The sequence below is a fragment of the Dromiciops gliroides genome, chromosome 4 (assembly GCF_019393635.1).
Source record: "Dromiciops gliroides isolate mDroGli1 chromosome 4, mDroGli1.pri, whole genome shotgun sequence".
In the NCBI taxonomy this organism is placed as follows: Eukaryota; Metazoa; Chordata; class Mammalia; order Microbiotheria; family Microbiotheriidae; genus Dromiciops; species Dromiciops gliroides.
The window spans coordinates 209,596,865-209,616,016 of NC_057864.1; the positions used below are offsets into that span (position 1 = coordinate 209,596,865).

The 19,152-nt window shown below is 34.8% G+C and overlaps 1 protein-coding gene across 1 annotated transcript in view; it reads right to left on the reverse strand.

Annotated features, from left to right (window-relative positions):
• CEP112 (centrosomal protein 112) overlaps positions 1-19,152 on the reverse strand; it is a 479,659-nt gene that overhangs the window by 280,857 nt on the left and 179,650 nt on the right. Inside the window, exon 19 of the mRNA XM_044003044.1 lies at positions 18,685-18,792. Within this exon, the coding sequence (XP_043858979.1) occupies positions 18,685-18,792 (108 nt within the window). The remainder of the gene's footprint in view (positions 1-18,684; positions 18,793-19,152) is intronic.

The following is a 19,152-nucleotide window of genomic DNA, read 5'->3' on the forward strand; positions in this document are numbered from 1 at the left end:
TCCTAACTTCCAAACTACAATTCTTTGTCAGACTTCTGGGCCACCAAAATTCTAAACCATGATTAACTGCATAAAGCAGATCAACAAGATCCGCCAAGAAAACCTCCATCAGTAGGATACAAGCTATATTTGTCTACCTGACTTAGGTATTTGAGATAATCTACCCCCCTCCAAGCCCAAAATCTTAACAGTCAATATAATGGCTCATTTTACTGCTCCTGTGGACCTATGTAAGATTAAACACATATCTTATTCTGGAATTCCTGATTACTATAGACAACTGAACAGTTTGATGTTTTCAAAAAATCCAGAGTTCTTGAATATGTTATCAACAATTCCATTACTTAATTAGCTAGAAGGATTATAGATAGATTATATGAATTTAACAGGTAGATGGCACAGTGGATAGAGTGCCAGGCCTGGAATCAGGAAGACTCATCTTCTTGAGTTCAAATCTGGCCTCAGACACTTAGTAGCTATGCAACCTTGAACAAGTAATTTAATCCTATTTGCCTCAGTTCCTCACCTATAAAATGAGCTAGAGAAGTAATGGCAAACCACTCTTGTATCTTTGCCAAGAAAATGTCAACCCAGGGTCATGAAGAGTCAAACATGACTGAAAAACAACTAAACAAACAAAAAAAGGAATATCACTATATATAAGAGGATCAAAGAATTATTACCTTAATGATAGACAGAATAATAACAGAGGTACTATTCAAAGGTACAGCTGGTATGTTTGGTTTATTGATCTGTTTTTATATGGTCAGGTAGAAAAAAGTCATTATCTTTACTGGAAAGAAGCTGAATGACCTAGCACAGACTTCACACCAGTAAAATATCTTGAGCCACCTGAACTTCTAATTGATCAGGCATAATGCTTTAAAGAATCCACATGCTTTAAAAGGAATAGTTAATCATTATGCAAAAGATTTGGATTCAGGCATTCATCACAGGAAAATAAATCAAGATCCAACAGAGAGTAAGATATTATGGGGAAAAAAAAAGTCTTCTCTACAAAAAGGATAAGGCTGCCCTGTGAGACAAATATGTACTCTTAGGGAAAGTTCTAAGGAATGGACTAAGCTAATGTCACGTAGAATAAAAATAGAACTGACAAAAGAAAAAGAAAAAGACTATAGTCTACAGAAAAGTTGATACCATGATACAGGTGGCAGGAATCTGAAGTAACAAAAGTGTTTGGAAATGTCTAAACCAGTAACGTACATCAGGAATTTAGAAAAGTATAAAAGTAAAATTTCACATCCTAAGGACATTTTTAGATTTTATCCACAGATATCTTCACAATTCTCACTGAAGAAGGAAATACCAAAACATCAGATCAGTAACAAAAACTCCAGTTGTATTTCAGTTATGTCAAAGAATCACTAGTTGACCCTTAGAGAATCATTCATTTCTTTTTGCTTTAATTTCCCTTTGTTCTCCAATGAACCCTGACCTTGTAGATGTGTGTAATCCAATTACCCTTGAAGTTATGTTCTTAGGAGTCTCATAGTCCTAGTAGAGGTTTCCCACAGCCAATAGGCCAAAGGTCTTCATACTAAAATGAGACCAGCTTCAAACTAGTAAAGACAGTAAGACCAGAAACACCATAGCAGAGTAGCATCTGCTAAGAGCAGTGGTCAAGCTGTGGCAGTGGCAGTTTTACATGACAAAATGGAAGTAAATACAACCAGCAGATGTGCTAGTACTGGGTTGCTTACAAACATATTAGAATATCTGTTTCTTTGATTAACATGCAATGTTATAAGATGATGGAGGGTGGTATTCACATTCCTCTATTTTAATTCCTCCATCTCTGAAACCATCACTGAAGCTCAGACCATCATCACCTTATAATGGCCTCCTAACTGATTTCTTTGCCACAAGACTCTCCCCAGACTAAGCTACCTTCTACACAGCTGTCAAAATAATTTTGTTTAACTGCAGGTAGGACCATGTCACTTCCCCATTCAAGAAACTTTAGCGCCTCTCCTTTGTCTATGGGATACAATATAAACTCCTATTTTGGGGGCTTTTGAAACTCTTCACAACCTGGCTCCATTATATATCTCTCCCATTCTAGTATTCTGTGGTTTAGCTAAACTGGCCCTTAATATTTTCATTATTATTATGAATTTGATAAACCAATATGAAATATTTTCTTAAAGGACAAAACAAAAGATTGTATATCATAAAATATTACATGCAAATTTATAAAAGTATATATTGAACTTAATACAGTAGTTTCAACACTATCTTGCTTATCTATAGCCCATTTTGAACTTGATTTTATCTTCCATTTATTTCTCAAAATAAATTTTATTTTCAACATTCATTTTAAAAAATTAAGTTCCAAATTCTCTCTTTCTCTCCAATCCCCTCCCCCCATACAGATTGAGAAGGCAATCAGTGTGATATCAATTATACATATGAAATCATGCAGAAAGTATTTGCATTTTAGCCATATTGCCCACCCTACCCCCCACATAAAAGACAAGAAAAATAAAGGGAAAAATTATACTTCAGTTTGCAATCAGAGTTCAACCGTTCTCTCTTTGAAGGTAGATAGTATTTTTCAGCATGAGTTCCAACAACTGGAATTGTTATGGATCAATGTACTGAATAGAGTAGCTGCCTTTAACAGTTGATCATTGTTACAATATTAGTTACTAATTCAGTTCACTTCATTTACATGAGTTTATATGTCTTCCCAAGTTCTTCTGAAAACTCCTGCTTATCATTTCTTATAGCACAATAGTATTCCATTACAATCATATACCATAACTTATTTAGTCATTCCCCAATTGATGGGCATCCTCCTCAATTTCCAAATCTTTGCTACCACTAAAAGAGCTCCTTTAATATTTTTGTACATATGGCTCCTTTTCTTTATTCTTTCATCTCTTTGGGATATAAAACTAGTATTGATATTGCTAGGTCAAAGGGTATGAACAGTTTTATAGCCCTTTGGGCACAGTTCTCCAGAACGGCTGAACCAGTTCAATAGTTCACCAACAATTTGTTAGTGTAATTATTTTCCCCTCAACTCCTCCAGCAAGAGTCACATAGGATGTTCAAACATGGATGAATTATACTTTGCATCATTAGAGAAAACTCCAAAATTGATGAAATAACAGACCCATTTAAACATTTTAATATTTCAATTTTATCTTATTTTATTGATAATTAAAATTTTTAATTACATCATTTAAATATATCTATCACCTCCTCTAGTCTGCATGCTTTTCCTTAGAAGAAAGATTAAAATAGGAGGAAAAAAAAGTAATTCAGCAAAATTAATCAACATTCAGGCTCTTCCTAACAGCATGTATAATATTCTATATTCTTAGTTTCCCACTTCTACAAAGAAGGGAGGCTGGCGTGTTTTCTCAATTCTTTGGGCACAAGACTCATTATTACCATTACCTAATGTTAGGGTTTTTGCCATTCTTTCTGTTTACATTTCTGCAATAGTTGGACCTATGGTTTTTTTGTGCTCTTACTTTAATATGCTTTAGTTACTTTGTGTTCCAATGTATGTTTCTCTTAATTCTTCAGGTTCATAACTTCTTATGTGATATTTCCTTCTTTTCCATTATCACAATTTACTTAGCCATTTGTTAAGAAATGAAGATCTAGTTTTTATTCTAACTCCTTTCTAGTACACAAAGTACTCTATAAATATTTTGGTGCATATGAGACCTTTGTCTTTGACCTCCCTGAGGCATGTGTAGTTATGAGATCACTTGGTCAAAGAGTATGAATATTTTCATCACTTTTTGGCCTAATTAAAAATTTATTTCCAGAATAATTGGACCAATTCACAGCTTTATCAATAGTATTTCAATGTATTTATATTTGCATATCTTTTATGTTATTGACTATTTCCATTTTTGGCAGTATTAGCCAATGTGCTAGGTTTTAGGCAAAACCTCACACCAATTTAGATTTTTCATAGGCAATTACTAAAGAAGGAAGACCTCCCCAGAATTATCTTTGAAAACAGGTGTACAAAAACTCTGAAGCTTAGAATGGTGTCTTCTCCACTTCAGAAACAGAACTCCACTTTAGCATAGAGTTAGGCTATAAAAAGATCAAATATTAGAAAAAAAAATCCTGACTATAGAAAAAACTATGGTGACAGGGAAGATCAAAACACCAACTGAGAAGACAACAAAGTCAAAACTGCTACATTCAAAGACTCAAAGAAAAATATGAATTGGTCTCAAGCCAGGGAAGACCTCAAAAAGGATTTTAAAAATCAAGTGAGAGAGGAAAAATTGGGAAGAGAGATGTCAGTGACCCAAGAAAATTATGGAAATATGTTTAACATGATTGTACATATATAAACTATATCAGATTGCTTGCTATCTTGGGGACCAGAGGAAAAGGAGAGAGGGAGAAAAATTTGGAACTCAAAATCTTACAAAAATGAATGTTGAAAACTATCTTTACATGTAATTAAAAAAAAACACTATTAAGAATAATTAGTTAATTAAAGTAGCCATTAAAAACTAACAAGAGGGGCAGCTAGGTGGCGCAGTGGATGGAGCACCAGCCCTGGAGTCAGGAGGACCTGAGTTCAAATCCGACCTCAGACACTTAACACTTACTAGCTGTGTGACCCTGGGCAAGTCACTTAACCCCAATTGCCTCACTAAAAAAAAAAAAAAAACCCTAACAAAAAAGAAAATAATGGGGAAAAAAAGAATTAACAGCTTGGTAAAGGAGGCACAAAAAATATACTGAAGAAAATAACACCTTCAAAAACAGAATAGGCCAAATGGTAAAAGAAGAACAAAAATCCAATGAAGAGAAGAATGCCTTGAGAAACAGAACAAGCTAAATAAAAAGAGATATACAATAATTCACTGAAGAGAATTCCTTAAAAGGCAAAATTTGCCCAATGGAAAAAAGAAGTATAAAAAGTCACTAAAGAAAAGAACTCCTTAAAGAGTAGAACTGACCAAATGGAAAAGGAGGTACAAAAACTAACTGAAGAAAATAATTCCTGAAACATGATTTGGGAAGTTGAAGCTAATGACTCCATGAGACATCAAGAAACAATAAAACAAAATCAACATAGTGAAAAAAAAATAGAAAGTAAAGTGAAATATCTCATTGGAAAAACAACTGACCTGGAAAATAGATCTGGGCAAGATAATTTAAGAATTATTGGACTGCCTAAAGGCCTTGATCAAAAAAGAAGAATCTAGACATCATCTTTCAAGAAAATATCAAGGGAAATTTCCCTAATATTCTATAACCAGTGGGTAAAATAGAAATTGAAAGAATCCACCAAACATCTCTTGAAAGAGATCCCCAAATGAAAACTCTCGGGAATGTTATAGCCAAATACCAGAACTCCTAGGTTAAGAAGAATATATTACAAGTAGCCACAGTTTTAAATATGATATTCCAGAAAGCAAAAGAGCTAGAATTACAACCAAGAATCACCTATGCAACCAAACTGAGCAAAATCCTTCAGAGGAAAAAAATATGGATATTCAATGAAACAGAAGACTTTCTGACATTTCTGATGAAAAAACAGTCAAGCTGAATAGAAAATCTGAATTCCAAACATAAGATTCAAGAGAAGCGTAAAAAGGTAAACAGGAAAGAGAAATAATAAGGGATTCAATAAGATTAAACCAGTTACATTCCAACATGGGCAGATAATACATGTAACTCTTAAAAACTTTCTTATCATTAGGAAAATTAGGAGTATATACAGATAGAGCGCATGGGTGGAAGTTGAATATGATGGGATAGTTATCTAAAAAAATTAAATCAAGGGGTAATAAAGAAGAATGCACTGGGAGAAGGAGAAAGGTAGAGATAGAATGGAGTAAATTATCTAACATAAAAGAGGTGTGAAAGCTTTTATAGTGATAGGGAAGATGGGGAAAGTGTTTGTATGTGGAGGGGAGAATCACATGAACCTTACACTAATCAGAATTGGCTTTAAAGAGGGAATAATATACACATTCAGTTGCGTATAGAAATCTATCTTACTATACAAGAAAGTAGAAGGGCAGGGGAATGAGGGAAGGGGGAAGGAGTTGATAAAAGGGAGAGAAGATTGGGGGAGGTAAAAGTCAGAAGCAAAATACTTTTGAAAATAGGGTAAAAGGAGAGACAGCAGGATAAACAGGGGAAATAGGATGGAGGGAAATAATAGTTAATAATCATAACTTTGAAAGATAATTTTATATCTGGTTTCTCTGATAAAGACATCATGTTCCAAATATATAGAGAACTGGGCCAAATTTATAGAAATAAGAGCCATTCCTCGATTGATAATTTGTCAAAGGTTATGAACAGGCAGTTTTCAGTTGAAGAAATCAAAGCTATATATGGTCATATGTAAAAATGCCCTAAATCACTACTAATTAGAGAAATGAAAATTAAAACAATTATGGGAGCAGCACAGTGGTGGAGTGGATAGAGCACTGGTCCTAGAGTCAGGAGGAACTGAGTTCAAATCCGGTCTCAGACACTTGACACTTACTAGCTGTGTGACCCTGGGCAAGACACAATCCTCACTGCCATGCAAAATACACACACTCACAGACACACACACACACACACACACACACACACACACACACCAACCATGGGCTACCACCTCAGACCTATGAGATTGCCTAATATAACAGAAAAGGAAAATAAGAAATGGTAGAGGGGATGTGGGAAAACTGAGACACTAATGCACTGCTGTTTAAGTGGTATACTGATTCAACCACTCTGTAAAGCAATATGAAACTATGCCCAAAGGGCTATAAAACCACACATACCTTTTGACCAGGCAATATCACTACTAGGTTTGAATGCCAAAGAGATTCAAAAAAATACAAGCAAAAAAAATCAACAAGAAAAAGGACCTATATGTACAAAAATATTTATAACAATTCTTACAGTGTTGAGGGAAAAAAAATGAAAAATGAAAGGATTCCATCAATTGGGGAATGGCTAAACAAGTTGTATATGACTTTAATAGAATACTGTTGTGTTATAAGAAAAGACAAGCAGGATGTTCTCAGGAAAACCTGGAAAGATTTATATGAACTATAACGATTGGAATGATGCCACCTGCTAGAGACTTACTGTAGAAGAACTCTGCCCATGAGGTGAAGGTCTTTGAGGGCAAGACCATGTGTCTTTTCTTTGGCATCGGGAAGTGATGTTTGCTTGTGGGAGGAAGAAGGGGGAGCCTGGCGCTCTGACTCTGGCTCTTTTTCCTGTGGACTCTGGCAGAGAGCAGAGCGAGAAATGCGCTCTCCCTTTAATAGATAGATGAATGTAGGCCTTTCTCTCTCTACCAAATTTTTATTCTCCTTAATAAACGCTTAAAAGTCTAACTCTTGCTAAAGCTTATAATTTATTGGCGACCACTCATTAGATATTTTAGACAGACTAGCTAGAATTTTAGCCTTAACAGAACTGATGCAAAATGAAATGAGAAGAATCAGGAAAACATTGTATACAGTAAGGCTTTGATATTCTGAGCAATACAATTATCCAAGACTATTCTGAAGGATTATGATGAAAAATGATATCCATCTCCAAAGAAAGAATGTAAATGCAGACCAAAGCATACTTTTTCTTTACTTTCTTTATTTTTCTGTTTTCTTTTACAACATGACTAACATAGAAATATGTTTTGTATGACTGCACATGTATAACCTATATGAAGTTTCTTGCCTCCTCAAATGGGGATGGGGAAGGGAGGGAAGGAAGGAAAGAGGGAAAAAATTTGGAACTCAAATAAATAAAATATTACATTAAAATAGGTTTTTTATTTTTAGCAAGTTTTTATTAATGTCTTCTGTTTCTTACACCATCATCAGTTATCCCATTATCCTTCCCCTAACCCCTCCCAAAGAGACATTCCATATAACAAATAATTTTAGGGTTTTTTGTTTTGGGGTTTTTTTTTTGGAGCAGCTAGGTAGCACAGTAGATAGAATGCTAGGCCTAGAGTCAGGAAGGCTCATCTTCCATTGTTCAAATCTGGCCTCAGACATTTATTAGCTATGTCACCCTGGGCAAGTCACTTAACCCTGTTTGTGTCAGTTTCCTCATCTATAAAATGAGCTGGAAAAGAAAATGGCAAACCTCTCCAGTATCTTTGCCAAGAAAATCCCAAATGAGGTCATGAAGAGTCAGACACAACTGAAATGACTGAACAACAAGCACAACACTTTTTTTAAAGTGGAAAAAAAATCAGTAATATATATATGTAGTCCAAGAAAGAAAGAAAAGGAAAAAAAGTCCAAAATGTGTATTTTGTAACATTCTGTAGACTTCCCACCTCCACAAAGGGGGTGGTTTGGGTTGTTCTCTCATATCAACTCATTCAAGTGTTGCTTTATTTTTATAATTTTGCTATATACACTTTTGATTTTTTGATTTGTGGTTGTTCTTTCCATTTTCATTGTAGTTACTGTACACACTGTTTTCTTGGCTCCGCATCAGTTCATATAGATAATTCCATGCATTCATCATATACATCATTTCTTACAGCACAGTAATAATCTGTTACATTCATGTACGATAATGTGTTTAATCATTTCCTTATCAATAGACATCTACTCTGTATTCAATTATTTGATATACAAACAATACTGATACAAATACTTTCATGTACATAGGAGCTTTCTTCTTATCCTTAGCTTCCTTAGGGGATAAGCCCAGTTATAGAGTCTATAATATAGATATTTTAGTTACTGTATTTGAGTAATTACAAATTACTTTCCAAAATAGTATACAATTTTATAGCTCCATCAACAATGTATAGATGTGCCTATCATTCTACAATCTCTTCAACATTGACTATTTTTTGGCAATTTTTGCCAATTTTCAGGGTCAGAGGGTGAAACCTTAGGATAGTTTTGATTTGCATTTTTAATATTATTAGTGATGTGGGACATTCATGTAGTTACAAAAATCTCATGATTCTTTTCTTGAGAACTATTAATTCATATCCTTGGCCACTTACCTATTTAAAAATAGCTATCAGATAGATAGACAGACATATATAGTATATATACATATATGTATATATGTGTGTATATACACACATATGTGTGATAGCTATTTCCCAATAGGTAAGTGACCAAGGAGATATAGATAGATAGATAGATAGATAGATAGATAGATAGATAGATAGATAGATAGATAGATAGATAGATAGATAAACACACACATACACATATATATATATACATAAATGTTGTTTATATATCTTGTATACCTAATCATTCCCATTTTTCCTTCTTATCCTAGGTATATTAACTTTGCCTCTGCATATATGTTTCAGTTTCAAGTAATCAGTTATCTGTTCTTTGTTTTTGTAATTACCTCTCTTTTGTTAGATTAAGAATATGTCTCCCACCCACAGCAGTAAGAGAGATATAATCAGCTTTTCTTCTAATTTTTTTCATATTCTGATCATTACTATAAAGGTCATGTGTCCATTTAGAATATATTATGGAATATGGTATAAGGTCTATGACTAATTTCTATTTTTCCCAGCCATTTTTATCAAATAAAGAGTTTTTCCTAAGTATTTTATGCTTTCTCCTTTATCAAACACTAGACCATTGATTTCTGCTGTTTCTGATTCTCCCTTATCTAGTTTGTTCCATTGATCTATGTCTTGATTTTTAAATCCATGCCAAGTAGTTTTGATGACTACTGCTTTATAGTATAGTTTGAGGTCTAAAAGTGCTATTCACGCATAACCCTACTTCTTTTCAAAATTTCACTTGATATTCTAGAATCTTTTATTTTTCAAAATGAATTTAGTTATTATTTTATCAAGTTCTACAAAGCATCCCCTCAGTAATTTGACTGATATAGCACTAAAAGCATAAAGTAACTGAAGTATTTTCATTTTTACTTCCTTTACCTACTTAGCTGTTAATGCTCTCTCCCCTCCTCAAATCATCTTAAATTCTCTTGTGTTTTTACATGTTATAAGTCCCAATAGCATGGAAGCTACTTAGAGATAGGTCTCTTTAAAAGCTCTTTTAAAACACTTGTCATTCTCTTGTCTTCATTCTCCAAGCATCTGACATGGTGCCTTACATATATTATATGATTGATAAACACTTGGTTAATTGAATTGAATCATCTTTCTTTTTTTTTTTTTAGTGAGGCAATTGGGGTGAAGTGACTTGCCCAGGGTCACACAGCTAGTAAGTGTTAAGTGTCTGAGGCCGGATTTGAACTCAGGTACTCCTGACTCCAGGGCCGGTATTCTATCCACTGTGCCACCTAGCCTTCCCAGGAATTGAATTGAAATGAAATGAACTCAATACATGCAGCACTGTAGCTTCTGATTTAGAAATTACATCTTGGTATTTTCTTCTTCTGCCTTTATTTTCAGTCTAAAGACTTCTAGGTCAGATGCAATTCCTTGATTAAATGCTATTCATCTTTATTACTCTCATATACTACTTTCTGAGCCACTATTCCATTTTTTCCCAGATTTTTGCAGTTGACTCATCTTCCTGTGCATACTTAAGACCAACACCAACAAACTCCTCCATTGCCCTGCTTCGACCACACATAGGTGCATTTATAGCTTGGACTTTTCCATGACAGTGAGCCATACTACCATGTTATAGTAAAATTTAAAATCCCACTCTCTTACCACAACTTGCTATCCTATCCCACCCACTTTTTCACTCATATTAAATCAGTTACTTGTCTTCTGTACATGCTCTAGTTCATGGAACCCTGCTTATTTTCTTTTTCATTTCCCTATTTCTGGTTTCATTAGCTACATATAGCATTTTGATCCTGTAATCTGCCATTTTAATACTTCAATAGTTATTATTCTACACTTCTTTTTGTTTTTGTTTTTTTTTTCTTTTGTGGGGCAATGAGGGTTAAGTGACTTGCCCAGGATCACACAGCTAGTAAGTGTCAAGTGTCTGAGGTCAGATTTGAACTCAGGTCCTCCAAAATCCAGGCCCAGTGCTTTATGTACTGCGCCACCTAGCTGCCTCCCTACACTTCTTTTTAATAGATGACCATATAACATACTTAACCTGCTAATCAAGTCTGATTCTTCCACTCTCACTCCTTGGGTCAATAAGCATCTCTGGAAAATTCTGATATCCAGATGACTTCACCCACTATAAACTTATAGTATATAACTTCATCTGAGTCCTCAGTGCTGCTGAACAATCTTTTCTTCATTTCTCTAAATATACTATCTCCCTTTTTGATCTCATCTGCTTCCAGAGATAAGTTCAGGAGAATTCATGAGCAAATAAGAGATAGAGAGAATCATAAAAGATAAAATTGACAAGGTTGATTACATAAAATTAAAATGTTTTTGCACAAACAAAACCAAATGCAGCTAAAATTAGAAGTGAAGTAATTGGAATTAGATCTTTGTAACAAACTTCTCTGATAGTTCTCATCTTTATCTATATGATTTCCAAATTTCTCTGGTCTAACCTAAACCCTAAAGAGTTAGTCCTGCATCACCGAGAAGGAATTGGAATTAGACCCTTGTGACAAATTTCTCTGATAAAGGTCTCATTTCTAAAATACATAGGGTACAAATTTATAAGAATACTAGCCTTTCACCAAATGTCAAATTATCAAAGGATATGAGCAGGAAGTTTTCAAAGTCATATAAAAATGCTTCAAAATGTTAACAATTAGAGAACTGCAAATGAAAACAACTCTGAAGTTCCAGTTCTCATTCATCAGATTAGCAAAGTTAAACTAAGAAAAATGGCAAACATTGGAGAAGCTACACATAGACACATACACAGGTACATAAAACAGGCATATAAATGCACTGTTGGAAATATGAATTGGATCAACCTTTCTGAAAAACAATTCAGAACAATACCTAGAAAATTACCGAACCATGTACATCATTTGACCCAGCAATACCACTGCTAGTCCTCTACATCAAAAAGCTCCAAGAAGGAAAAAATGCATATACAAAAATGTTTATAGTAGTTCCTCTTGTAATAGCAAAGGGATACACACACACACACACACAAATATATATATATGAGAGAAAGAGATCAATGAAAGAGGCAAAGAACACATATGTACAGAAATGTTTATATCAACTCTTATTTATAGTAACAAAGAACAGGAAAACCAGGAGGTATCTGTAAATTAAGGAATGGATAAACAAATAATGAAATATAAATGTACTGAAATACTATTATGTCATAATACATTATAAAAGGTATGACTTCAATATAACCTGTGAATATTTGTATAAACTTATGCTAAATGAAATAAGAACAAAAAGAACAATTAATACAATAATAAAAACACTATAGAAATAGAATTTTGAAAGACTTAAAAAATCTAATCAATGCAATGATCAAAGATGATTACGGGCGATCTATTTCTTGACAGAAATCTTATGGACCCAGATGCAAAAGGAAACATAAATTTTTTGGACATGGTGAATGTGGGAATTTGTTTTTGACTGACAATGCATATTTATTACAAAGAAGTGACCTGTTCTCTGTCTTCTCATCTTTTCCCATTTCTAAAATTAATCAAAGCCATTCATAAATCTCTAGTGGGTGCTAGGTAGAAGAGAGCCCCTGTCCTTTCTCACCCCCAAACCAGCTGCTCCTATGTGTAAGCAAAAGCAGATACTTGATCCTGTACTTAAGCCTGTGCCTTGACACCTCTGGCTGCCTTTTCTCCTTTTTGTTTCTATCCTTGAGCACGGTTGACTAAACAATGATCCTGGGATGGATGGATATGTCCCACTACTGAGATAACCTTGTGAGTTCAAAGGGTCTGCATATCTTTGTTTCCTTGGTTGGAGTTGACTAGTGCCAAGGATAGTTTTTGTTTTGGAGAGGAAATTTCCTGGATAGTGCAGAGCCAGTGTGAAATGTAAAATGCTTACTTATCAGTCTCACAAGCTAATTCATGTCTTGACATTAACCCTCAACCTCCTAAGAAAGTATAACAAAAATTATAAGTTAGTCTATTGGATTTTAAGTCTTTTCCCAATACTTGCTTATGGATCTTTTCTATGTTAAGTATGTCAAGGATTTCTTTTGTGAAAAGGAAATAAATAGCTAGCCTATACTTGATCTATACTATCCAATGACTACCTGTCTATTTTTCCCAATGGGGAAACCCTAGAAATGAGCCAAAACCTAATTTTAAGTAATTTTTCTAGGATTGGGCAGGCACAGATGAAAAAGGAGAGGATGACTCTTCTTTTAATGTATTATGCTCTTCTATCACTGAATGTGAGCTGTACCTGCTTGAGAAGTGCCTCTTAGTGGAGAGAAAGGAAGGGTACAGTGCCTCAGTAACCCTTGGGGCCCTGCAGCAGTTATTGTTGTTGAATATTCATTAACACATTTGATCTTCATAATAGCTCTGTGAGATAGGTACTACAGATATTATTATCCTAATAAGGAAACTGAAACTAAACTAACTAAAAAAGTTAGTCATTTGCACAAGGTCACACATCTACTAAGTACTGGAGATAGGATTCAAACCCAGTCTACCTTATACATTGTCAATCCCTTTAATTATATCATACTGTAATATGGGAGAAACTATGAAAACCATATAAGCCTAATTGTTAACCTCTGAGAATTTTCAATATAAGATAGACACATTATTCAATACGAAAATAGCATATTAAAATAAACAGTGCATGAATGAGAGGCAATTTGGTACAGTGAACAGAAACTTGCATTAGGAATCAGGTAGGCCTGTCTCTGACCTATAGTGATAGTGTGACCCTAAACAAGGCACTGAACCAACCTCACAGTGCCCTGGAAACCCTCAGGACTACAAGCTACAGAAAAGTTGCTGATATGAATGGTAAAGGAAGTCCATCACTGGAAGTTAGTTAAACCAGTAAAATCACAGGTCTGAAGGAAAAAAACAAATGTATAATTATTTGACCTTGAGTTTCGATGTCTCTTTTAGATTATAAATCCTACAATGAAAATGCTTTTAAATTTATTTTAAGGGCCAAGGTAAATATAGATGATTATATAATATGGTATCAGGTCTATGATTTCATGTAGGTAAGGAATTCTGAATATAGAAACTCCTTTCACTGATACAGACTAGAAGCTTGTCAGTAGCTTAGACAAGGAGTTAGGAAGCACTGAGATTTTAGGTGATTTATTCAGTCACATAGACAGTATATATCAAAAATAGCACTTAAACCAAGGTCTTCATGACTTCAAGGCCAGTCCTCTATGTACTGTACAATGTTACCTCTCATGATTTTAATGTTACTCAATGTAAATTCAAGAAAACATTTAAGAATACCCTCCTCCTCTCTGGGGGTAGAACATAAAATTTTGAAATAAAGGGACAATGCATTTTAAACTTATTAAATGTGTAGACTTTTGAAAATATGGTCTAAATTCTTTTAATACACATTTACATTAAGTAGCCGTCACCCTGTTGTGCAGTAAGTTTGGTCATAGATTTTAGTTACTAGAAAGATCATGGAACTAGGGGTGAAGGTCGCAGAGAAGCCATAGTTTGAACCATAGTTTAACTCCTCATTTTTAGGTGAAAAACTGAGCCCCAGAGGTGTTATCCAATGTTCCACAAAGAAAGTTTTTATATGACCTTTGAACCTACCAACATGCTTTATTAGCATAATGTATTGTGCTTATTCTCAAGTGTTCTCAAAGTTGTACATTCTATCTTGAAAATAGGAGCCATATCTTCTATTTCTTATATAAGAAACACTAACTAGCATAAAGCTTGAGTAAGAAGGCATTTAAAGATTACTAAATCTTATTTATTTTAAACAATTTAAATTGTTTTGTATAAACAAAGAAAATTCCACAAGATCCTCTTCATATATGACATGTAATTAATTGTCAAAAGGTAGCAAAGCAGATACTAGAGCCAGACTTAAAGTCAGGAAAGTCTGGGCTGAAGTCCTGCTGTTCACATACTGCTTCTATGTCCCTGCCCTAGCTCCCACAATGAAATGTTCATGATAGTATGAGTCTGTTTTTCTTTGTTAATATAGATGTTTTATTTCAATCATTTGTGTGTACAAAGAATTCATTAGTTAATGTCTCTGTGCAGCTTTGCCCACTGGATCCAAATAAAGAAAGGGAAGGGAAGTAAGGAGATAGTTCGTTGCCTCAGGAATAGGTAGGGAGGAACTGTGAGACTGCAATGTACCAGGGAACAGAGAAACCCTGGATTGAAGTAACAAGATGGCAATAGAATCAGAGGATAAGCAAGTGGGCCAATCTCTGAGGACTGCAGAAGAAAAGAAAGGAGATGACTGGGAACCCAGCTCAAGACTAAAAGGGCTCCTGAAGTGTTTACAAAAGCAAAAGGTATAGCCTTTATAATTTTTCACCCTATCTCCATATTCTGACTCCTTCCCTTTCTCCTAACACTACCCTACTGAGTCCCTGCCCCAGGCTATAAAAACAGCCACCTATATCTTAGAATTGAGTTGGTACTCTCACTTTCTAGAATAGGGAAAGGCTGAGGGTTGGGGATGTGAGGGGAGAGGGGAAAGAGGAACTATGCTTTGATTTCAAGAATTGGTACTCTGAAGGCAGTTTCTTCTAATACACTTTTACATAACCGGGTTATGCTATATAATAATATTATGTATACTGTCCTATATTTCAGATAATCAAATATGCCAATGGATTTGTGATCTACCTGATGTAAGAATTACCTTGAAGGATGAAAAGACTAACCCATGCACACCTGCCCATCCAGTACAACTAAGTTTTGGTGAGCTGGCCTGAGAACCTAAATCTAATATTCTCAACACATCAAAGAATTAAAAAATTGGAAGGGCCATCAAGGTTCATCTAATTCAGTCCATCCTCCCAGTCACTAAGGCTTGCAACCTAGGAATCTTGCTGGAATCTTCACTATCTCTCATCCCTATATCCAATCTGTAGCCAAGGTCTATCAATTTCACCCTTACAACATCTCTCGAATATGTCCCCTTCTCTACTCTGACACTGATACCACTGTAGTGCAGGCCCTCATCACCTCATACCTGGATTATTGCAAGAGCCCCATGGTGAGCTTACCTGTCTCAAATCTCTTCCTACTCTAATTCCATCTTCCATTTAGCCACAAAGGTGATCTTCCTAAAATGATCATGTAATTACCATCACCACCACTCCCACATTCAAACTCCAGTGGCTCCATACTGACATGGGGGTTGTGACTATTAAAGCTTAAACTGGCCAACTAACTATCAGGATGGACACACCTAAGAAGCAGGGGGAGATTGAATTCTATAACAAGAAAGTCAGTTGGGCATGGCTACAACCTGAGCTAGGAGACAGAGATAACCCAGAGGTCAGGACTATCATTCCAAAAGAAAATTCCCCCTAACTCTCAGGAATCTTTCCCCACCCCGCCCCCAAAGGGAATTTTCCATTGTCAGGTGGCCACCTCATCTTCCATCTATAAAAGCTTTTGCCTTCCTTCTGTTCAAAGAGAAAGGCACCTCCTCTCCTTGAGGTGAAGTCATTGATTTCTTTCTTGGTTGCTTTCTCTAAAGCACCCAAATAAAAGACCATTTTATTGTAATTGGATTGTGTGCAAGAGTTGTAATTTTTCAAAGAGGAATACCTAAGGAATACCACTACCACCTATTTCCCCTGTGACAATATTGTCTACAGGAGCAAATGCAAAATGCTTTTTGACATTTAAATCCTTTCATAAACTAGTCCCTCCTACCTTTCCAGTCCTCATATACCTTATATGTACTCTTTACTCCCTTATGTGTACTCTTTTTACTCTATTTCTTTACTCTTTTTTTTGGGGGGGGGGAGGCAATGAGGACTAAGTGACTTGCCCGGGGTCACACAGCTAGTAAGTATCAAGTGTCTGAGGCCAAATTTGAACTCAGGTCCTCCTGAATCCAAGGCAGGTGCTTTATTCACTGTGCCACCTAGCTGCCCCCTTATATGTACTCTTCAATCCAGTAACACTGGCTTCCTGGTTGTTTCATAAGCAAGCCGCTCTATCTCTCAACTCCAGGCCTTTTTTCTGGCAGTCCCCCATGCCTAGAATTCTCCCCTCCTCAGCTCCAACTACTGACCTCCTAGTTTCCCTACATATTCTCTCACCTTCCAATCTATCCTTAATGCTATTTCAATTCAACAAATTCAATAAACACTAAGTGCCTATATGTCAAGCATTATACATTTCTGATGAAAACATACACAACATAAAAACAAGAATCTATGTTCAAATCATTCAATTAGGGGGGCAGCTAGGTGGCGCAGTGGATAAAGCACTGGCCCTAGATTCAGGAGTACCTGAGTTCAAATCCAGCCTCAGACATTTGACACTTACTAGCTGTGTGACACTGGGCAAGTCACTTTTTTTCCCCAGGGAAAAAAAAAAAGAAAGAAAGAAAACAAATCATTCAATTAAATGATAATATATGTACAAGAGATTCACTGATAATTTATCATTCAACAATCTGAACTGTTCAATAGATTAAATATGCAAAATATTCTATCTTAGAAGCAGAATATTATGTAAGAAAACCTAGTCAGTCAAACTGTAACTAATGCCATCAAACATAAAGGTGCAAAAAATTTGAAATTTGGCCAAATAACATATAAAGAGACTATACCCTAGAAACGTATTTGTTCATTTCTGCCAACAAAATAAAAGAATATTACTTCTGAATTAACCATAATTTAGACTAAAAAGGGGGGAGAGTTATTTGTTTAAAAGGGGGAGAGTTGTTTTAGGTGATAGAAAATTAAAATAGAATTAAAAAATTAAGGTAAGGCTTCCAGACTAAGATTATACTAAATTCAAAGAAATTATCAGTGCCCTCATAAAACTTTCTTGTAGTCCAGGTAGCTGAGATAATGCCTTTTTTTTTCAAATTTCCAAGGAATATGTAAAATATATTGAATATAAGAGGTACAAGGAAATGAGAAACTTTGCTATTTATACTAAGAACCAGACAGAAAGAGAAATCATTGTAGAGATATACAATGGATATGTAAAATCTTATCATAATGATTGATGCTGAGTGAAATGAACAGAACCAAGAGAACATTGTACATTATATCAGCAACACTGTATGATGATCAACTGTGATAGACTTAACTCTTCTCAGCAATACAATGATGCAAGACAATGCCAGAAGACTCATGGTGGAAAATGCTCTCCACATTCAGAAAAAGAACTATGGAGTCTGAATGCAGATTGAAACATACTATTTTCACTTTTGTTGTTGCTTTGTTGTTGTTTTTTGTTGTTGTTATTTAATCTTTCTTGCATTTTTCCTTTTGTTCTGATTCTTCTTTTACAACACGATTAATGTGCAAAAATGTTTAACATGATTATAATTTATAACCTATATCAGATTGCTTACTGGCTTTGGGAACAGGGAGGGAAGGGAGGGTAACAGAAAAATTCAGAACTGAAAAAATATCTTTACATGTAATTGGAAAAAAATATTTTTAAAAATAAAATTTTTAAAGATCTTATAATGATGTTCATGAGACACCTGCAATTCTTTCGTTGACTAGAATGTTATTGTACCAATTATTATTTGAAGTAAATAGGGTAGTACATAGCTAAAACATGCAAGTATTTTGATTTTTCAGATGTCATCAATGTCATTAAAAAAATAAAATAACATTCTTAAAATAAAAGACTAACCTGCTGTTCATATCTTTTCTTGACATCTTCTAACTGCCATAAAAACTCTTTAGATTGCTTCTCACGAAGAGATTTGGATCTTGTTAGATCTGCCTCCACTTTTTCCATCTGGAAGTTAAGAAGAGAATGCTACATTTAAAAAACTAAAATGTTTGCTAGTGTAACAAAAAATGAATCATTAAGATGTGAAAGAAAATAATAATTATTAATTTACTTAAAGTATAGACACACATTCTGCAATTTCTAGGTATGTGCACAATAAAAAAAAAATCACATACATATCATCCTTCTCCCCCTCCTCACATCCTTCTAATTCTCATATATCCCCATTGTCAACCTTTAGTACTAATGGCCTACCTTTACCTCCTAAGAAGGAAACAACTGATATTTTTTTGTCAGAGCAAGGGCATAAAGCCAATTAACAGTGTTTTTGATCACCTACAACTTGAAGAGTATTCTATATACCAA